The sequence below is a fragment of the Panulirus ornatus genome, chromosome 32 (genome assembly GCF_036320965.1).
Source record: "Panulirus ornatus isolate Po-2019 chromosome 32, ASM3632096v1, whole genome shotgun sequence".
Taxonomy (NCBI): domain Eukaryota; kingdom Metazoa; phylum Arthropoda; class Malacostraca; order Decapoda; family Palinuridae; genus Panulirus; species Panulirus ornatus.
The window spans coordinates 18,707,830-18,729,786 of NC_092255.1; the positions used below are offsets into that span (position 1 = coordinate 18,707,830).

Here is a 21,957-nt window from a genome sequence, read left to right on the forward strand (position 1 = left end):
ACAGTCGCACACAAGGGCAATAGCAATGCTCCGTCTATCAAATGAAAACGGTACATTTAAATGGCTTATCTATCTTTCCCCCTCAATGTACGTAAATACATGGATTCAATTACAGTTGAACGTGGGGGAAAGTGTTGCACTACACAGTCATTAGCGAAGTATTCGGTAGTAGGAAACACATCCCTTAGGCAATAGACGTTATATTACCAGAGAAAAGTGTGTATTGCCGCTAAGATTCTGTAGAATTCTAACCTGATCGTGTGTGATGGAACACTGTACTAATAGTATAAGTCGTGACTGTGTCATTTCAGTACAACAGGGAAAAGTAGTTGTACTATATATGTATTTTGTTCTAATGTTGACTACAATATTTGTGTCTCATGATGTTGATTACTGGTGAATAGATTGGCTCCTCGTGATGGTCTTTGTGAGGGTCTATGTCATTTCGAATCCTTGTTGAGGTCAGTTAAAGATGTATTTAACCCTCCATTACCACGCATGATGGGATGGGGAAGGTGTTTTTGAGAATAACCAGCACGCGCGTGAGGAAATCGCCAAGCACAAGGTTGGGTCAAAGGTCACGAATAGGAATAATGAGGGGTCTTTGCACCAAAAAAAAGAAAAAAGAATGAGTACCTCGTCGTATCCTGCGGCACCTTCTGCGTGGACGCTCAAAGCTGAAGGATGCACATGAAAGAGGTCCTAGGGTTGCATTGCAAGTCGTCGAGAACACAAAGGGTATGTAGTGACAAGTCCCGATACTTTTTTTTTCCGATTTGTGCATCCTGAAAATTGATCAGGGGGATTGATTGGGTACGTGGCTTAGGCTAGGATATATATATATATATATATATATATATATATATATATATATATATATATATATATATATATATATATATATATATTCCTATGAGTCCACGGGGAAAATGAAACACGAAAAGTTCCCAAGTGCACTTTCGTGTAGTAATCACATCATCAGGGGAGACACAAGAGAGAAATATAACAGTCAGTTGATATAAATCGAAGAGACGAAGCTAGGACGCCATTTGGTAAACATATATATATATATATATATATATATGGCCTTGATAAGGACGTGAACTTACATATTTCTCGTCAACAAAATATAGAAATACCCTAACCATCAAAGTATTTGTTATGCCTTCGAATTACGTAGGTTACATCATCCAACAGCAAATTTACTCTGCTACTGCAGTGGCAACAGGTTGTATCCAGTTGCAGCTCCATAGCCAAGAGCGAGAGTGCACTACAGCAGGTGGTGCTGCCGGTGCCAGCTACGTAGCTTAAGGGCTATGGTGGAACACCATTGTGGTTGGTGATGGTTGTGGCAACGACGTGTGTAGAATTGGACATTTTACATCCGGGTTCAGAGTAGGTAATTCATTCGTACATAGTTGAGATGAATGGTGTTCTGCACCTGTTTTCAGTGAATAGGATCACCATAGGCCAGTCATTATATACCAGAGCTTAGTTTGAAGTAAATATACCAGAACAGATCCTTAACATATTGTTGGGAAGGATTATATTAACGATCGTTATACCAAGATCCCTTAGTGTGTGCATATAAAGAGGACTTGTGGGCCATTTAGGAAACACCTATTTGAAGACCAGGGTTAAAAGATATCCGTAATAGCGTATCTAAGATTCCATCAAATGATGCTAAAGATCAATGTGGTTTTCTATTCTAGATATGAACACGTCAAAATCTATCTCAAGCCGAGGTTCATAAAACTGGAAAGTACATCAGTATTTCTTTATTCGTAGTGAAGGTCAAAACTGCATCATATAAGGTCAATATGATATAGCTCCTGCGTCTCTGTTCCTTGGTCATAAAGGCACACGTGTCAACACTAGGTGTGAACTTTTATGATCTCATTATAACTGAAACATTTCCACTAAAGTCTTTTATAATTTGATTTAAACATTGCTCTAAATCAACTAAAGTCTTTAGTGTTATATCTATATCACACAGAGAGCAAGTCATCCATACAACAGGTGCTCTACACACCTAGACCAGGTAGCAGGAGACAGTGGAACTCTGGCTGATGTAAGCCACTAGTACACACGGTAAGAGACAGCGTGCTTTGGGTTGTTCTCGATACGGAGGAGCTCAGCATCAAGGGGAGCAGCAGGGGCGGCGGAGGAATAGGTGAGGGCGGGGAGACCAGCGTAGGTGGGGAGGCCGGCAGTGTAGGGAAGAGCTGAGCCCATCATGGTTGGGTGGGCGAAGTTGAAGGGAGCAGAGAAGCCATAGGGAAAGCGGAGGAAAGAGCTGGGGTCGGAGACGATAACAGAGCGCCTCTTGCGAGCAGCTGGGGCTTCGGCAGCTGTGGCCTCGTCGTGAGCGGCCTGGTGATCGGCCCTAGCGGCGGCGACTTCTTCAGTGTAGTCAATGTACTTGGGTTCGGGCTTGGCAGCGTGAGCGGCCATGTGGTCAGCCCTAGCGGCGGCGACTTCTTCAGTGTAGTCAATGTACTTGGGTTCTGGTGCTGCAGCGGGAGCAGCTGCGGCCTCGTGAACGGCAAGATGTTCAGCCCTTGCGGCGGCGACATCTTCAGCGTAGTCGAGGAATTCAGGAGCGATAGCCTCGGGCAGGTTAGTGCCTTGGACGCGGAAGCCCAGAGCATCGGCTACGTAGTGTTGGGTCTGCACCTTGCCGTCGGCATCCAGGTAGTTGTATGATCCACGCACATTGCCGAAGGCGTCACGTATCTCAGCGCGATTGTTGAAACCACCGTTGTAGCCGAAGGCATACTGACCAAATTCGTCCTGAGAGTTATACTGGGTATGGATAGGTGCCATGGAGGCGAAGGGAGCCATGTTGTAAGCGAGAGGTGCTGGAGCCATAGTCTCAAGCTTCACAGGTTCCTCAGCCATAGCCTTCATGAGTGGCATACCGGGGTACGCACCATAGAGTCCTGGATACCATGGCAGCTGTGCACTGCCGCACGCAGCAACGGCCGCAAGAGACAACACTGTCTGCAAGAAAAGACATTTACTTAGATTTTAACTATCCCTCACAAGGTAATGTACCATATTCATATATACGTCACTTTTGCTGACATAAACATCTCAAAGTTGGAGTACCTGTGAGGTGTACTCACCAGAGCGTTCATGTTGACACAGTAGGTAGGAGCTGTCTGCTGGTGGCCGCTGTGACCACGTCTTATATAGCAGCGGGAGCATCCTCACTCCCGTATGATCACAAGACAAGGTCGGGGCGGGAACAGATTCACATACCCACAAACGTACCGTTAATCTGAAGATCGTTTTCTATGAAAACATTGATTAATTCTTATTGAATTATATAACTCTTCTCCTTTTAAGGGTTATATGTCTTCATAAAACTCTGGATTTTTACAGAAAAGACGAATCGTACGAAATCAGATAAATCTTCACATTTGGGAGTAGATAGAATTTATTGGATAATATATTAACCATTGATTTAACTTGTCAAGGTTAAGAAGTTTGACTCACAAGGAGAATCGTGAACCAAGAAATGTGTCGTGTGAATTGTACTTCACACTCTCATGTGCTGATGCAGAACCGGTATTACATGTGTGGAGGGGTTTGTGTTGAGAACCATTTGTCTTAACCAGAGTGAGAAGATCATCTATTTCTGTAATACTACAAGATTTTCCTCCTATTTTGAGAGTGAATTTCGAGAGGGAGTTAGAAGTCTATTGGAAGAAGATGAGACATTGTGGGAAAAATGTTAAAATCTCTGGCGACCGTTGGATATACAAGTCTAAGAAGTTATTTATTTGCTCATGACCATGAAAATACACCTCACCCAATTCATTAGTGTCTGCATGAGACTCAAGTAGTACTGAGAGATCGTCTTGTGTCACTAGGTAATGTTACTCGGGACCTTCAGCTGATCTTCCCGTCTAGACCATCACCTGGGATCCTAACTGTATAACAGGGAGCAACCCTGACATGTATGCCAGGCAACATTGGCAGTCGCATATATAAAAACATCCTGTAGCATCATTGTCATACACGGCGTCTCGCTTTAGCCTCTGACGCACAAAACCACTGTTGGCATCACTAATAGACAATTTATGATGAGCCAGACGAATCCATGCCAAGGTGACAGTTTCCCATCGTTCGAACACACACACCGGCGGGGGTTCGGTCAGTAGCCACTGTAGAGGATTTAAACGTTGCTCCAGTACGTCGGATACAAGCTTGAATATCGACGATGCTGAAGACTAAAGAATTGGTTATATTATGGTCTAAATAGCGGCTGATCACTGGATATCGATGCAGCCTTTACTAATGCTGGGAGGTGAATGATCCGTGATAATGTGTGAGGGACGTAGGTGAGCGACGGGTGGACCAGGCATATATCATACGCCCTCTGCTCATCCTCTCACCCACCCACAAGCGATGAAGACAGGATGGCGTCGTGTTGACCACAGTGTAGTAGAATCTTCTGCAGTCTTTTATTTACTGACTTTTTTCAGTTAAAGTAACAGAAAATGTTTATGCTCGTACATTGAGGAACTAAAGAGAAATTGTTGCACTTGAGGGAAATATGACATTGAAGATTATCATCATTTCCTTATCATTAACATATGATCGAGGCAGGACATCTGCATGATTATAAACTATATACAGTCTGAAAGGTGACGCAACTTGTACTAGATGATAAAGTACCTAAACTGGAAGACATCCAGCCGTGGACGTCTCATGTCTCTCCCGCCATATCTGCCGAGACGGTATCCTACTGAGTGTCCTGTAGTGAAGTGGACGACTTAAGGATATCTGTACTGTACAGTTAAGGTAACGATGGAACAATTGGTGTATAGAGAGCAGTGAAGGATGGTGGGAGGTGTACTGGTGGCGTGTATAGAGAGTAATGAAGGATGGTGGGAGGTGTACTGGTGGTGTGTAGAGAGCAGTGAAGGATGGTGGGAGGTGTACTGGTGGTGTGTAGAGAGCAGTGAAGGATGGTGGGAGGTGTACTGGTGGTGTGTAGAGAGCAGTGAAGGATGGTGGGAGGTGTACTGGTGGCGTGTAGAGAGAAGTGAAGGGTGGTGGGAGGTGTACTTGGGCCGTACCAAAAATAGTAGGGAAGACAGAGAGATTAGGAGCAGCTTATTTCCTGCTTTGGTTCGACCCTGAGTTCCTGAGCCGACCACAGATGATATAATGTTCCGTCACTACACTCTGTTGTAGTCTGCCTACTGGCTATCAAAACGTAGTTATAATGGTCATCCCTTAGAAGATAGCACTCACTTAGAGAAAACATTACAGGTACGAGCTCAGAACATGTAATTCATTCTTATTGAATATGATAAATGGTATTATTGTCGTATTGGCTTTGATAAGAACACCAAAAGGCAGAACATTTTATATACATAACTTTGATTGAGGTAGATGTACAGGACACACATTTAACTCTTCTTAGGAAAGATTATTTGTTATTATTTGCTCCTAGTCCAGCGTCGTGAATTATTATATCAGGAGGACCTGAGGACTATTTACGAAAGTCTAATTGGAAGACCAGAGAATAAAGATATCAAGTAGCATGTATCCATTGTAATACAATTAAAGATTAATCTTGAAAGCTTACGTAATTTTCTAGTCCATATGTAGATCCGTCAAATATTCTCGTAGATCAAGGTTGATAAAACTGTAAAGTACATCAGTATTTCTTTATTCATAAAAAAAGTTCAACATTGTACCATATTAGGTTAACAAGATGTCCCCTGCTTCTATTCCTTGGTCATAAAGGTGTGTCAACACTTCATGGAGACTTTCATGACCTCATTATAACTAAAACATTTCCACTAAAGTCTTTATGATTTCATATAAACCTTACTCTAAATCAACTAAAGTCTTCAGTGTTGTATCTATATCACACAGAGAGCAAGTCATCCATATAACAGGTGCTCTACACACCTAGACCAGGTAGCAGGAGACAGTGGGACTCTGGCTGATGTAAGCCACTAGTCCACGCGGTAAGAGACAGCGTGCTTTGGGTTGTTCTCGATACGGAGGAGCTCAGCATCAAGGGGAGCAGCAGGGGCGGCGGAGGAATAGGTGAGGGCGGGGAGACCAGCGTAGGTGGGGAGGCCGGCAGTGTAGGGAAGAGCTGAGCCCATCATGGTTGGGTGGGCGAAGTTGAAGGGAGCAGAGAAGCCATAGGGAAAGCGGAGGAAAGAGCTGGGGTCGGAGACGATAACAGAGCGCCTCTTGCGAGCAGCAGGGGCTTCGGCAGCTGTGGCCTCGTCGTGAGCGGCCTGGTGATCGGCCCTAGCAGCGGCGACTTCTTCAGTGTAGTCAATGTACTTGGGTTCGGGCTTGGCAGCGTGAGCGGCCATGTGGTCAGCCCTAGCGGCGGCGACTTCTTCAGTGTAGTCAATGTACTTGGGTTCTGGTGCTGCAGCGGGAGCAGCTGCGGCCTCGTGAACGGCAAGATGTTCAGCCCTTGCGGCGGCGACATCTTCAGCGTAGTCGAGGAATTCAGGAGCGGTAGCCTCGGGCAGGTTAGTGCCTTGGACGCGGTAGCCAAGGGCATCGGCTACGTAGTGTTGGGTCTGCACCTTGCCGTCGGCATCCAGGTAGTTGTATGATCCACGTACATTGCCGAAGGCGTCACGTATCTCAGCGCGATTGTTGAAACCACCGTTGTAGCCGAAGGCATACTGACCAAATTCGTCCTGAGAGTTGTACTGGGAATGGATGGGTGCAATAGAAGAGAAGGGAGCCATGTTGTAAGCCAAAGGTATCGGAGCCTTAGCCTCGAGTTTTACAGGCTCCTCAGCCAGAGCCTTCATGAGTGGCAGACCAGGATAAAGTCCTGGGTACAATGGCAGCTGGGCACTGCTGCACGCAGCAACGGCCGCAAAACACAACACTGTCTGCAATGATAAATAATCAGATTTTAATTCCATCTCTCAGTCAATATATATATCGAGCCTACATTATTGTAGATATCTCAACATTTAGTATTACTATGGGGGAACTCACCAGAGCGTTCATGTTGACACAGAAGGGAGGAGCTGTCTGCTGGTGGCCGGTAAGACCACGTCTTATATACCAGCGGGAGCATCCTCACTCCCCTACCTGGATGATCACAACACAAGGTCGGGTGGGAGGGGAGTCACATACGCAAGAATCTACCGTTAACTTCCCAATCTATTTCTGTTTGTCTACGTGGAACTCTTATGTTTTGACATGACTTTTATCTTATTAGTTATTAATTAGAAATTCGTATATATTTGAATCTATGTATCTATATCTAGTTATATGCAAACCATAGGAGATCAGATTCATCTTCACATGTAGGAATAGATATAAAGTTGGACATTACTTTAATCATAACAGATGCCTTTTTATGGTTAAGAAAGGTTGACTTTACGAGGAGAAATGTGAACTAGGATGAGTGACCTGTTCATTTCCTTTCCGACTCGCATGTGCTCTTACAATACCAGTATTACAGGTGTGGAGGGGGACGTGTTTGGAACCATACGTCGAAACCAGAGTGAGGAGACTTTCCCTGTCTCTAATATTGCTTGTTTTGTCATATACTCTCACTATAGGGAATTAGAAGGGAGCCGTAAGGAAGAGAAGTGTGTAGCTTTACGTCATAAGACGTACTAATCTACCACGACGTGTTGATTATACCGAAAATACTTTTCATCATATTAATCACTGTCTGGTTTGAGACGTAAGCAAAGTGATTTATCGTCTTGTGTTATTGGATAATATGAGTCTGGATCTTCAACTGAGCCTTCCGTCCAGACCATGACCTGGGACCCTAACATTGTACCCTCGGGGCAGCCCTAATGTAAACGCCTAACAACACTGTCTCATATATGAAGACGACCTAGAAGAAGAACTTGTCTTTTTGTAAAGGCCACTTTTTATGACAGTTTAAAACAACATCAAGTTTAACAACATTGGTCTGAAACGCACAGGCCAGTATTGGCGTCACTGACCTACAGTTTATGAAGAGCGAGACGAAGCCTAGCCACGGTGACCGTCTACCAACGTTAGATCACGCTCAACAATGGTATATGAGTGGTCACTGCAGAGGTTATAAACGCTGCATCCTCTTGGTGGATCATGGGTGATTGCTGAGCTTGTCTTTCAGCTACATTGTGGTATTATACATTTAGACTGTTACAAGCTGAAAGAGTGGTAACTGTGAGTCTCAGAGATGATCCAGTTTGCTGTTTGACCTTGTATGTTGTTTACATCGGGCGTGTAAGGGAGCTTGCCCTGCCTGTGTAGCTGATGGAGAAGGTAGGCAACGACCGTTCAGGGCAATACCACCACCCCGAATTGAGGGAGTTAGAAACGGTGGCTGTGATCATCTCGACACATATCTGTGTCAATACTGCTGACATTTATCATCTCATGAAAACCACTCGATTAAGGTAGTCTCTTCATCCTTCACATATTCAATTACCATCTCCTCCTTCTTTGCCTTTCCCCTTCCGTCTCTCCTCTTAAAAGATCTTTGGAAGGATTAGAAGAGATTATGACTCCCAGTGCCCGACGTCCTGGGTTGCGAAGAATCTCTGAAAATCCCGCCTGTCTCTCTTGCTCAGGAGAAGGAGGGCGTAGGTAGCAGTTAGTGGGATCTCCCAAGATCTTTGCACCTCAAACAGACATCCTTACTTCTCCATTTATTTCACCAGCTTTTGCAGTCTTCCAACTAACTTTTTTTTCTACAATTAGCACCATGTAGCTGGTGTCTTTCTTCCCTTAGACTTGTAAATTTCCAAAGTTGTTTTCATCATACCCTCTCACATTTTATGGTTTTCATTCACCACTCCGCTTCTAAAGGGATATCCATCTTCACTACAACGCCAACAGAACTCCTCCACATCTCGTGGTACTTGCATCCTGCAAACATCGTCATATAAGATAATATATTTCGAAAATTCCACGAGATTTTCTCAGTTGCATATCTACTGTTTTGCCATCTCTTTCTACGAACTATATCGCATTCTTCAATTTCCTAAATTCCAGCCAGGAGGCTGTGACATCCTCTCGTCCTCAAGGAGAAGTCTTTTTAGGAGGGAAGGGTTGAGTCGTCCCACACTGAGAATGGTGTGTCGGAATCACTGCCCAAAGAAAGGGAGGGGAGAAGGTACGTGCAGTAGCGGCCTTTCACAAGAAACTTGCACCTCTGTTTGACCTGATATTTTCTTCATCCAATTTGCAGTCTTTCGTCTACCTTGTGTGGAGTGCCATCTGATTAGTATCCTTCTTCTCCCAGAAGACTTGGCTTTTCTAATGATGTTTTCATTCTACACTTTCTCGTGTACAGTTAAGATCTTCGCTCGAGCGAATTCTCTTCATAGTAGAAATCTCTTCTTATCGCAGCATCTGACCCCCTCTACCTCCCTGTTCCTGATCTCATAGACATTATCTGGTATAACACATGTCTTCAAACTGTCACTTGTATTTACCCATTTGTATCCGCTGGTGTGCCTGCTCGCTACGCCAGAGTTCAGGATATTTCATCCATATGTGACCCCTAACCATTCACTTTGTTAATATCCGTAGACATCAAAACAACCTAGAATTATGATCATGCAATGTCATGGGCCGGAGGATAGGTCAGGAAACCTATGATAACCTTAAGACTGTGAATGGTCAACATATTGGGTACACCGATTTCTGTACGTATGAAATTGATGGATTAGTGGATAAATCCAAAAATATTGATTTCACTGCCAAAGATGGTAGAAATCAAGTATGGTGTGTCCTTTGCTAGATACCATTGTATATTTTCTTTTCAGAAACTCGTTGTATTAGAGGTCAGAAGCGGGTATTAACCTGAGACTGATAAAAATAGAGGTTGGATATATCAATAAAGGTTTATTCATCAAAGGAAATTCAAATTACATGAAGCCATGTCAACATGATCTCGCTGTCATATCTGCTGGGTCATATAGGCGTGTCAACACCTGGTTTGGTCTCTGGTACTTTCTTAATAGGTAAAGAATTTATAGTTTGATTTATACATTTCTATAAATCAAGTAAAATCTTTTGATATTGCATTCATCAACCAGAGATCAAGTCGTCCATGACAGGTGCTCTACACGCCTAGACCAGGTAGCAGGAGACAGCGGGAGTGTGGCTGCTGGGCGCCACTAGTACACACGGTAGGAGACAGCGTGCTCTGGGTTGTTTTCAACACGGAGGAGCTCAGCGTCAAGGGGAGCAGCAGGGGCGGCGGAGGCGTAGGTGAGGGCGGGGTGACCAGCGTAGGTGGGGAAGCCGGCAGTGTAGGGAAGAGCTGAGCCCATCATGGTAGGGTAAGCGAAGTTGAGGGGAGCAGAGAAGCCATAGGAAAAGCGGAGGAAAGATTCGGGGTCGGAGACGATAACAGAGCGCCTCTTGCGAGCGGCAGGGGCTTCGGCAGGTGCGGCCTCTTCTTCAGCGGCAGGGGCTGCTGCAGCTGCTGCCTCGTCGTGAGCGGCCTGGTGAGCGGCCCTAGCGGTGGCGACTTCTTCAGTGTAGTCAATGTACTTGGGTTCAGGTGCGGCAGCGGGAGCAGCTGCGGCCTCGTGAGCGGCCAGATGTTCAGCCCTTGCGGCGGCGACATCTTCTGCGTAGTCGAGGAATTCAGCGGCGGTAGCCTCGGGCAGGTTAGTACCTTCGACGCGGTATCCCTTGGCATCGGCTACGTAGTGCTGGGTCTGCACATTACCGTCGGCGTCCAGGTAGTTGAATGATCCACGCACATTGCCGAAGGCGTCACGGATCTCAGCGCGATTGTTGAAACCACCGTTGAATCCGAAGGCGTACTGGCCAAATTCGTCCCGAGAATTGTACTGGGAATGGATGGGTGCAATAGAAGAGAAGGGAGCCATGTTGTAAGCCAAAGGTATCGGAGCCTTAGCCTCGAGTTTTACAGGTTCCTCAGCCAGAGCCTTCATGAGTGGCAGACCAGGATAAAGTCCTGGGTACAATGGCAGCTGGGCACTGCTGCACGCAGCAACGGCCGCAAAACACAACACTGTCTGCAATGATAAATAATCACATTTTAATTCCATCTCTCAGTCAATATATATATCGAGCCTACATTATTGTAGATATCTCAACATTTAGTATTACTAAGGGGGAACTCACCAGAGCGTTCATGTTGACACAGAAGGGAGGAGCTGTCTGCTGGTGGCCGGTAAGACCACGTCTTATATACCAGCGGGAGCATCCTCACTCCCCTACCTGGATGATCACAACACAAGGTCGGGTGGGAGGGGAGTCACATACGCAAGAATCTACCGTTAACTTCCCAATCTATTTCTGTCTGTCTACGTGGAACTCTTATGTTTTGACATGACTTTTATCCTATTAGTTATTGATTAGAAATTCGTATATATTTGAATCTATGTATCGATATCTAGTTATATGCAAACCTTAGGAGATCAGATTCATCTTCACATGTAGGAATAGATATAAAGTTGGACATTACTTTAATCATAATAGTTGCCTTTTTATGGTTAAGAAAGGCTTGACTTTACGAGGAGAAATGTGAACTAGGATGAGTGACCTGTTCATTTCCTTTCCGACTCGCATGTGCTCTTACAATACCAGTATTACAGGTGTGGAGGGGGACGTGTTTGGAACCATACGTCGAAACCAGAGTGAGGAGACTTTCCCTGTCTCTAATATTGCTTGTTTTGTCATATACTTTCACGATAGGGAATTAGAAGCGAGCCGTAAGGAAGAGAAGTGTGTAACTTAACGTCATAAGACGTACTAATCTACCACGACGTGTTGATTATACCGAAAATACTTTTCATCATATTCATCATTGTCTGGTTTGAGACGTAAGCAAAGTGAATTATCGTCTTGGGTTATTGCATAATGCGAGTCTGGATCTTCAGCTGAGCCTTCCGTCCAGACCATGACCTGGGACCCTAACATTGTACCCTCGGGGCAGCCCTAACGTAAACGCCTAACAACACTGTCTCATATATGAAGACGACCTAGAAGAAGAACTTGTCGTTTATGTAAAGGCCACTTTTTATGACAGTTTAAAACAACATCAAGTTTAACAACATTGGTCTGAAACGCACAGGCCAGTGTTGGCGTCACTGACCTACAGTTTATGAAGAGCGAGACGAAGCCTAGCCACGGTGACCGTCTACCAACGTTAGATCACGCTCAACAGTGGTATATGAGTGGTCACTGCAGAGGTTATAAACGCTGCATCCTCTTGGTGGATCATGGGTGATTGCTGAGCTTGTCCTTCAGCTACATTGTGGTATTATACATTTAGACTGTTACAAGCTGAAAGAGTGGTAACTGTGAGTCTCAGAGATGATCCAGTTTGCTGTTTGACCTTGCATGTTGTTTACATCGGGCGTGTAAGGGAGCTTGCCCTGCCTGTGTAGCTGATGGAGAAGGTAGGCAACGACCGTTCAGGGCAATACCACCACCCCGAATTGAGGGAGTTAGAAACGGTGGCTGTAATCATCTTGACACACATCTGTGTCAATACTGCTGACATTTATCATCTCATGAAAACCAGTCGATTAAGAAAGTCACTTCATCCTTCACATATTCAATTACCATCTCCTCCTTCTTTGCCTTTCCCCTTCCGTCTCTCCTCTTAAAAGATCTTTGGAAGGATTAGAAGAGATTATGACTCCCAGTGCCCGACGTCCTGGGTTGCGAAGAATCTCTGAAAATCCCGCCTGTCTCTCTTGCTCAGGAGAGGGAGGGCGTAGGTAGCAGTTAGTGGGATCTCCCAAGATCTTTGCACCTCAAACAGACATCCTTACTTCTCCGTTTATTTCACCAGCTTTTGCAGTCTTCCAACTAACTTTTTTTTCTACAATTAGCACCATGTAGCTGGTGTCTTTCTTCCCTTAGACTTGTAAATTTCCGAAGTTGTTTTCATCATACCCTCTCATATTTTATGGTCTTCATTCACCACTCCGCTACTAAAGGGATATTCATCTTCACTACAACGCCAGCAGAACTCCTCCACATCTCGTGGTACTTGCATCCTGCAAACATCGTCATATGAGATAAGATATATCGAAAATTCCACGAGATTTTCTCAGTTGCATATCCACTGTTCTGCCATCTCTCACTACGAACTATATCGCATTCTTCGATTTCCTAAATACCAGCCAGGAGGCTGTGACATCCTCTCGTCCCCAAGGAGAAGTCTTTTTAGGAGGGAAGGGTTGAGTCGTCCCACACTGAGAATGGTGTGTCGGAATCACTGCCCAAAGAAAGGGAGGGGAGAAGGTACGTGCAGTAGCGGCCTTTCACAAGAAACTTGCACCTCTGTTTGACCTGATATTTTCTTCATCCAATTTGCAGTCTTTCGTCTGCCTTGTGTTGAGTGCCATCTGATTAGTATCCTTCTTCTCCCAGAAGACTTGGCTTTTCTAATGATGTTTTCATTCTACACTTTCTCGTGTACAGTTAAGATCTTCGCTCGAGCGAATTCTCTTCATAGTAGAAGTCTCTTCTTATCGCAGCATCTGACCCCCTCTACCTCCCTGTTCCTGATCTCATAGACATTATCTGGTATAACACATGTCTTCAAACTGTCACTTGTATTTACCCATTTGTACCCGCTGGTGTGCCAGCTCGCGACGCCAGAGTTCAGGATATTTCATCCATATGTGACCCCTAACCATTCACTTTGCTGATATCCGTAGACATCAAAACAAGCTAGAATTATGATCATGCAATGTCATAGGCCGGAGGATAGGTCAGGAAACCTACGATAACCTTAAGATTGTAAATGGTCAACATATTGGGTACACCGATTTCTGTACGTATGAAATTGATGGAATAGTGGATAGATCCAGAAATATTGATTTCACTGCCAAAGATGGTAGAAATCAAGTATGGTGTGTCCTTTGCTAGATACCATTGTATATTTTCTTTTTAGAAACTCGTTGTATTAGAGGTCAGAAGCGGGTATTGACCTGAGACTGATAAGAATAGAAGTTGGATATATCAATAAAGTTTTATTCATCAAAGGAAATTTAAATTACATGAAGCCATGTCAACATGATCTCGCTATCATATCTGCTGGGTCATATAGGCGTGTCAACACCTGGTTTGGTCTCTGGTACTTTCTTAATAGGTAAAGAATTTATAGTTTGACTTATACATTTCTATAAGTCAGTTAAAATCTTTTGATATTGTATTCATCAACCAGAGATCAAGTCGTCCATGACAGGTGCTCTACACACTTAGACCAGGTAGCAGGAGACAGCGGGAGTGTGGCTGCTGGACGCCACTAGTACACACGGTAGGAGACAGCGTGCTCTGGGTTGTTTTCAACACGGAGGAGCTCAGCGTCAAGGGGAGCAGCAGGGGCGGCGGAGGCGTAGGTGAGGGCGGGGTGACCAGCGTAGGTGGGGAGGCCGGCAGTGTAGGGAAGAGCTGAGCCCATCATGGTTGGGTAAGCGAAGTTGAGGGGAGCAGAGAAGCCATAGGGAAAGCGGAGGAAAGATTCGGGGTCGGAGACGATAACAGAGCGCCTCTTGCGAGCGGCAGGGGCTTCGGCAGGTGCGGCCTCTTCTTCAGCGGCAGGGGCTGCTGCAGCTGCTGCCTCGTCGTGAGCGGCCTGGTGAGCGGCCCTAGCGGTGGCGACTTCTTCAGTGTAGTCAATGTACTTGGGTTCAGGTGCGGCAGCGGGAGCAGCTGCGGCCTCGTGAGCGGCCAGATGTTCAGCCCTTGCGGCGGCTACATCTTCAGCGTAGTCGAGGAATTCAGCGGCGGTAGCCTCAGGCAGGTTAGTGCCTTCGACGCGGTATCCCTTGGCATCGGCTACGTAGTGCTGGGTCTGCACATTACCGTCGGCGTCCAGGTAGTTGAATGAGCCACGCACATTGCCGAAGGCGTCACGGATCTCAGCGCGGTTGTTGAAACCACCGTTGAATCCGAAGGCGTACTGGCCAAATTCGTCCCGAGAATTGTACTGGGAATGGATGGGTGCAATAGAAGAGAAGGGAGCCATGTTGTAAGCCAAAGGTATCGGAGCCTTAGCCTCGAGTTTTACAGGCTCCTCAGCCAGAGCCTTCATGAGTGGCAGACCAGGATAAAGTCCTGGGTACAATGGCAGCTGGGCACTGCTGCACGCAGCAACGGCCGCAAAACACAACACTGTCTGCAATGATAAATAATCAGATTTTAATTCCATCTCTCAGTCAATATATATATCGAGCCTACATTATTGTAGATATCTCAACATTTAGTATTACTATGGGGGAACTCACCAGAGCGTTCATGTTGACACAGAAGGGAGGAGCTGTCTGCTGGTGGCCGGTAAGACCACGTCTTATATACCAGCGGGAGCATCCTCACTCCCCTACCTGGATGATCACAACACAAGGTCGGGTGGGAGGGGAGTCACATACGCAAGAATCTACCGTTAACTTCCCAATCTATTTCTGTTTGTCTACGTGGAACTCTTATGTTTTGACATGACTTTTATCTTATTAGTTATTAATTAGAAATTCGTATATATTTGAATCTATGTATCTATATCTAGTTATATGCAAACCATAGGAGATCAGATTCATCTTCACATGTAGGAATAGATATAAAGTTGGACATTACTTTAATCATAACAGATGCCTTTTTATGGTTAAGAAAGGTTGACTTTACGAGGAGAAATGTGAACTAGGATGAGTGACCTGTTCATTTCCTTTCCGACTCGCATGTGCTCTTACAATACCAGTATTACAGGTGTGGAGGGGGACGTGTTTGGAACCATACGTCGAAACCAGAGTGAGGAGACTTTCCCTGTCTCTAATATTACTTGTTTTGTCATATACTCTCACTATAGGGAATTAGAAGGGAGCCGTAAGGAAGAGAAGTGTGTAGCTTTACGTCATAAGACGTACTAATCTACCACGACGTGTTGATTATACCGAAAATACTTTTCATCATATTAATCACTGTCTGGTTTGAGACGTAAGCAAAGTGATTTATCGTCTTGTGTTATTGGATAATATGAGTCTGGATCTTCAACTGAGCCTTCCGTCCAGACCATGACCTGGGACCCTAACATTGTACCCTCGGGGCAGCCCTAACGTAAACGCCTCACAACACTGTCTCATATATGAAGACGACCTAGAAGAAGAACTTGTCTTTTTGTAAAGGCCACTTTTTATGACAGTTTAAAACAACATCAAGTTTAACAACATTGGTCTGAAACGCACAGGCCAGTATTGGCGTCACTGACCTACAGTTTATGAAGAGCGAGACGAAGCCTAGCCACGGTGACCGTCTACCAACGTTAGATCACGCTCAACAATGGTATATGAGTGGTCACTGCAGAGGTTATAAACGCTGCTTCCTCTTGGTGGATCATGGGTGGTTGCTGAGCTTGTCCTTCAGCTGTATTGTGGTATTATACATTTAGACTGTTACAAGCTGAAAGAGTGGTAACTGTGAGTCTCAGAGATGATCCAGTTTGCTGTTTGACCTTGTATGTTGTTTACATCGGGCGTGTGAGGGAGCTTGCCCTGCCTGTGTAGCTGATGGAGAAGGTAGGCAACGACCGTTCAGGGCAATACCACCACCCCGAATTGAGGGAGTTAGAAACGGTGGCTGTGATCATCTCGACACATATCTGTGTCAATACTGCTGACATTTATCATCTCATGAAAACCACTCGATTAAGGTAGTCTCTTCATCCTTCACATATTCAATTACCATCTCCTCCTTCTTTGCCTTTCCCCTTCGGTCTCTCCTCTTAAAAGATCTTTGGAAGGATTAGAAGAGATTATGACTCCCAGTGCCCGACGTCCTGGGTTGCGAAGAATCTCTGAAAATCCCGCCTGTCTCTCTTGCTCAGGAGAGGGAGGGCGTAGGTAGCAGTTAGTGGGATCTCCCAAGATCTTTGCACCTCAAACAGACATCCTTACTTCTCCGTTTATTTCACCAGCTTTTGCAGTCTTCCAACTAACTTTTTTTTCTACAATTAGCACCATGTAGCTGGTGTCTTTCTTCCCTTAGACTTGTAAATTTCCAAAGTTGTTTTCATCATACCCTCTCACATTTTATGGTTTTCATTCACCACTCCGCTTCTAAAGGGATATCCATCTTCACTACAACGCCAACAGAACTCCTCCACATCTCGTGGTACTTGCATCCTGCAAACATCGTCATATGAGATAAGATATATCGAAAATTCCACGAGATTTTCTCAGTTGCATATCCACTGTTCTGCCATCTCTCACTACGAACTATATCGCATTCTTCAATTTCCTAAATACCAGCCAGGAGGCTGTGACATCCTCTCGTCCCCAAGGAGAAGTCTTTTTAGGAGGGAAGGGTTGAGTCGTCCCACACTGAGAATGGTGTGTCGGAATCACTGCCCAAAGAAAGGGAGGGGAGAAGGTACGTGCAGTAGCGGCCTTTCACAAGAAACTTGCACCTCTGTTTGACCTGATATTTTCTTCATCCAATTTGCAGTCTTTCGTCTACCTTGTGTGGAGTGCCATCTGATTAGTATCCTTCTTCTCCCAGAAGACTTGGCTTTTCTAATGATGTTTTCATTCTACACTTTCTCGTGTACAGTTAAGATCTTCGCTCGAGCGAATTCTCTTCATAGTAGAAATCTCTTCTTATCGCAGCATCTGACCCCCTCTACCTCCCTGTTCCTGATCTCATAGACATTATCTGGTATAACACATGTCTTCAAACTGTCACTTGTATTTACCCATTTGTACCCGCTGGTGTGCCAGCTCGCGACGCCAGAGTTCAGGATATTTCATCCATATGTGACCCCTAACCATTCACTTTGTTAATATCCGTAGACATCAAAACAAGCTAGAATTATGATCATGCAATGTCATAGGCCGGAGGATAGGTCAGGAAACCTATGATAACCTTAAGACTGTGAATGGTCAACATATTGGGTACACCGATTTCTGTACGTATGAAACTGATGGAATAGTGGATAGATCCAGAAATATTGATTTCACTGCCAAAGATGGTAGAAATCAAGTATGGTGTGTCCTTTGCTAGATACCATTGTATATTTTCTTTTTAGAAACTCGTTGTATTAGAGGTCAGAAGCGGGTATTGACCTGAGACTGATAAAAATAGAAGTTGGATATATCAATAAAGTTTTATTCATCAGAGGAAATTTAAATTACATGAAGCCATGTCAACATGATCTCGCTATCATATCTGCTGGGTCATATAAGCGTGTCAACACCTGGGTTGGTCTCTGGTACTTTCTTAATAGGTAAAGAATTTATAGTTTGACTTATACATTTCTATAAATCAAGTAAAATCTTTTGATATTGCATTCATCAACCAGAGATCAAGTCGTCCATGACAGGTGCTCTACACGCCTAGACCAGGTAGCAGGAGACAGCGGGAGTGTGGCTGCTGGACGCCACTAGTACACACGGTAGGAGACAGCGTGCTCTGGGTTGTTTTCAACACGGAGGAGCTCAGCGTCAAGGGGAGCAGCAGGGGCGGCGGAGGCGTAGGTGAGGGCGGGGTGACCAGCGTAGGTGGGGAGGCCGGCAGTGTAGGGAAGAGCTGAGCCCATCATGGTTGGGTAAGCGAAGTTGAGGGGAGCAGAGAAGCCATAGGGAAAGCGGAGGAAAGAGCTGGGGTCGGAGACGATAACAGAGCGCCTCTTGCGAGCGGCAGGGGCTTCGGCAGGTGCGGCCTCTTCTTCAGCGGCAGGGGCTGCTGCAGCTGCTGCCTCGTCGTGAGCGGCCTGGTGAGCGGCCCTAGCGGTGGCGACTTCTTCAGTGTAGTCAATGTACTTGGGTTCAGGTGCGGCAGCGGGAGCAGCTGCGGCCTCGTGAGCGGCCAGATGTTCAGCCCTTGCGGCGGCGACATCTTCTGCGTAGTCGAGGAATTCAGCGGCGGTAGCCTCGGGCAGGTTAGTACCTTCGACGCGGTATCCCTTGGCATCGGCTACGTAGTGCTGGGTCTGCACATTACCGTCGGCGTCCAGGTAGTTGAATGATCCACGCACATTGCCGAAGGCGTCACGGATCTCAGCGCGATTGTTGAAACCACCGTTGAATCCGAAGGCGTACTGGCCAAATTCGTCCCGAGAATTGTACTGGGAATGGATGGGTGCAATAGAAGAGAAGGGAGCCATGTTGTAAGCCAAAGGTATCGGAGCCTTAGCCTCGAGTTTTACAGGTTCCTCAGCCAGAGCCTTCATGAGTGGCAGACCAGGATAAAGTCCTGGGTACAATGGCAGCTGGGCACTGCTGCACGCAGCAACGGCCGCAAAACACAACACTGTCTGCAATGATAAATAATCACATTTTAATTCCATCTCTCAGTCAATATATATATCGAGCCTACATTATTGTAGATATGTCAACATTTAGTATTACTATGGGGGAACTCACCAGAGCGTTCATGTTGACACAGAAGTGAGGAGCTGTCTGCTGGTGGCCGGTAAGACCACGTCTTATATACCAGCGGGAGCATCCTCACTCCCCTACCTGGATGATCACAATACAAGGTCGGGTGGGAGGGGAGTCACATAGGCAAGAATCTACCGTTAACTTCCCAATCTATTTCTGTCTGTCTACGTGGAACTCTTATGTTTTGACATGACTTTTATCCTATTAGTTATTGATTAGAAATTCGTATATATTTGAATCTATGTATCGATATCTAGTTATATGCAAACCATAGGAGATCAGCTTCATCTTCACATTTAGGAGTAGATATAAAGTTGGACATTACTTTAATCATAACAGATGCCTTTTTATGGTTAAGAAAGGTTGACTTTACGAGGAGAAACGTGAACTAGGATGAGTGACCTGTTCATTTCCTTTCCGACTCGCATGTGCTCTTACAATACCAGTATTACGGGTGTGGAGGGGGACGTGTTTGGAACCATACGTCGAAACCAGAGTGAGGAGACTTTCCCTGTCTCTAATATTGCTTGTTTTGTCATATACTCTCACTATAGGGAATTAGAAGCGAGCCGTAACGAAGAGAAGTGTGTAACTTAACGTCATAAGACGTACTAATCTACCACGACGTGTTGATTATACCGAAAATACTTTTCATCATATTAATCATTGTCTGGTTTGAGACGTAAGCAAAGTGAATTATCGTCTTGGGTTATTGGATAATATGAGTCTGGATCTTCAACTGAGCCTTCCGTCCAGACCATGACCTGGGACCCTAACATTGTACCCTCGGGGCAGCCCTAATGTAAACGCCTAACAACACTGTCTCATATATGAAGACGACCTAGAAGAAGAACTTGTCGTTTATGTAAAGGCCACTTTTTATGACAGTTTAAAACAACATCAAATTTAACAACATTGGTCTGAAACGCACAGGCCAGTATTGGCGTCACTGACCTACAGTTTATGAAGAGCGAGACGAAGCCTAGCCACGGTGACCGTCTACCAACGTTAGATCACGCTCAACAATGGTATAATAGTGGTCACTGCAGAGGATATAAACGCTGCTTCCTGTTGGTGGACCATGGGTGGTTGCTGAGCTTGTCTTTCAGCTGTATTGTGGTATTATACATTTAGACTGTTACAAGCTGAAAGAGTGGAAACTGTGAGCCTCAGAGATGATCCAGTTTGCTGTTTGACCTTGTATGTTGTTTACATCGGGCGTGTGAGGGAGCTTGCCCTGCCTGTGTAGCTGATGGAGTAGGTAGGCAACGACCGTTCAGGGCAATACCACTACCCCGAATTGAGGGAGTTAGAAACGGTGGCTGTAATCATCTTGACACACATCTGTGTCAATACTGCTGACATTTATCATCTCATGAAAACTAGTCGATTAAGGTAGCCTCTTCATCCTTCACATATTTAATTACCATCTCCTCCTTCTTTGCCTTTCCCCTTCCGGTTCTCCTCTTAAAAGATCTTTGGAAGGATTAGAAGAGATTATGACTCCCAGTGCCAGGCGTCCTGGGTTGCGAAGAATCTCTGAAAATCCCGCTTGTCTCTCTTGCTCAGGAGAGGGAGGGCGTAGGTAGCAGTTAGTGGGATCTCCCAAGATCTTTGCACCTCAGACAGACATCCTTACTTCTCCGTTTATTTCACCAGCTTTTGCAGTCTTCCAACTAACTTTTTTTTTCTACAATTAGCACCATGTAGCTGGTATCTTTCTTCCCTTAGACTTGTAAATTTCCAAAGTTGTTTTCATCATACCCCTCTCATATTTTATGGTCTTCATTCACCACTCCGCTACTAAAGGGATATTCATCTTCACTATAACGCCAGCAGAACTCCTCCACATCTCGTGGTACTTGCATCCTGCAAACATCGTCATATAAGATAATATATTTCGAAAATTCCACGAGATTTTCTCAGTTGCATATCTACTGTTTTGCCATCTCTTTCTACGAACTATATCGCATTCTTCAATTTCCTAAATTCCAGCCAGGAGGCTGTGACATCCTCTCGTCCCCAAGGAGAAGTCTTTTTAGGAGGGAAGGGTTGAGTCGTCCCACACTGAGGATGGCGTGTCGGAATCACTGCCCATCACGTTGGTCCTTTCTTAAAAGATGGTTCAAATTATCCTCCACTTCCAATACTTGACTGTCGCTAACACTTTGGATTTCTTCTTTTTCTACACCGGTAATCCTTCGCGCTCTAGCTACACATGCCCTTCCCCGATTGGTTCATCTGACCACACTGTTCCTAGCACCTGTTTCATTCCCCATTCCCCCTCGTTCTTCAGCTGTCTTTCACAGCGCCTACTCCACTGTCGTTTCTCATTTCCAATGATGAGATTTCTGCCTAGCCTGGGGGTTACTTTTCCGTCTCTGTTTAACGTGTAGCAGAGGTTGGTGTTGTGGAAATGGAGGTATATATATATATTCCCTCTTATATATTCTCATAGTCCGGTCCTTGGTTCAACCGCTCTTGCTCCAAAGGCCATTCGCGCCAAGGACCAGGCATGCTAGACCTGGAAATAGTCTCCTTCCTCTAGTTTACCTTCACCATTCAT

The 21,957-nt window shown here is 45.2% G+C and overlaps 6 protein-coding genes across 7 annotated transcripts in view; 1 reads left to right on the forward strand and 5 right to left on the reverse strand.

Moving 5' to 3' along the window:
• Window positions 1-21,957, forward strand: part of LOC139759112 (ras GTPase-activating-like protein IQGAP1) — a 424,460-nt gene that overhangs the window by 84,310 nt on the left and 318,193 nt on the right. The window lies entirely within an intron of this gene.
• Window positions 1,764-21,957, reverse strand: part of LOC139759091 (uncharacterized) — a 112,507-nt gene continuing 92,313 nt past the window's right edge. Inside the window, exons 1-2 of one of the 2 annotated variants that reach the window (XM_071681046.1) lie at window positions 3,129-3,175; window positions 1,764-3,003 (exon numbers count right to left, since the gene is read on the reverse strand). In XM_071681046.1, the coding sequence (XP_071537147.1) occupies window positions 2,080-3,003; window positions 3,129-3,140 (936 nt within the window). In that variant the 5' untranslated portion in view covers window positions 3,141-3,175 and the 3' untranslated portion in view covers window positions 1,764-2,079. Of the gene's footprint in view, window positions 3,004-3,128; window positions 3,176-21,957 lie in introns of those variants that run through there. The other variant, XM_071681048.1, reaches the window with a different exon arrangement.
• LOC139759092 (uncharacterized) lies at window positions 5,674-7,055 on the reverse strand. The gene is made up of 2 exons (XM_071681049.1): window positions 7,006-7,055; window positions 5,674-6,896 (listed from the first exon to the last, which is right to left on the reverse strand). The coding sequence occupies exons 1-2, from the start codon at window positions 7,015-7,017 to the stop codon at window positions 5,982-5,984; spliced, it is 927 nt and encodes a 308-aa protein (XP_071537150.1). The 5' UTR covers window positions 7,018-7,055; the 3' UTR covers window positions 5,674-5,981.
• Window positions 9,856-11,200, reverse strand: LOC139759306 (uncharacterized). The gene is made up of 2 exons (XM_071681435.1): window positions 11,128-11,200; window positions 9,856-11,018 (listed from the first exon to the last, which is right to left on the reverse strand). Exons 1-2 carry the CDS (start codon window positions 11,137-11,139, stop codon window positions 10,146-10,148), a joined length of 885 nt encoding a protein of 294 aa, XP_071537536.1. The 5' UTR covers window positions 11,140-11,200; the 3' UTR covers window positions 9,856-10,145.
• LOC139759308 (uncharacterized) lies at window positions 13,980-15,278 on the reverse strand. The gene is made up of 2 exons (XM_071681436.1): window positions 15,252-15,278; window positions 13,980-15,142 (listed from the first exon to the last, which is right to left on the reverse strand). The coding sequence occupies exons 1-2, from the start codon at window positions 15,261-15,263 to the stop codon at window positions 14,270-14,272; spliced, it is 885 nt and encodes a 294-aa protein (XP_071537537.1). The 5' UTR covers window positions 15,264-15,278; the 3' UTR covers window positions 13,980-14,269.
• LOC139759309 (uncharacterized) lies at window positions 18,102-19,416 on the reverse strand. Its single transcript, XM_071681437.1, has 2 exons — window positions 19,374-19,416; window positions 18,102-19,264 (listed from the first exon to the last, which is right to left on the reverse strand). The coding sequence occupies exons 1-2, from the start codon at window positions 19,383-19,385 to the stop codon at window positions 18,392-18,394; spliced, it is 885 nt and encodes a 294-aa protein (XP_071537538.1). The 5' UTR covers window positions 19,386-19,416; the 3' UTR covers window positions 18,102-18,391.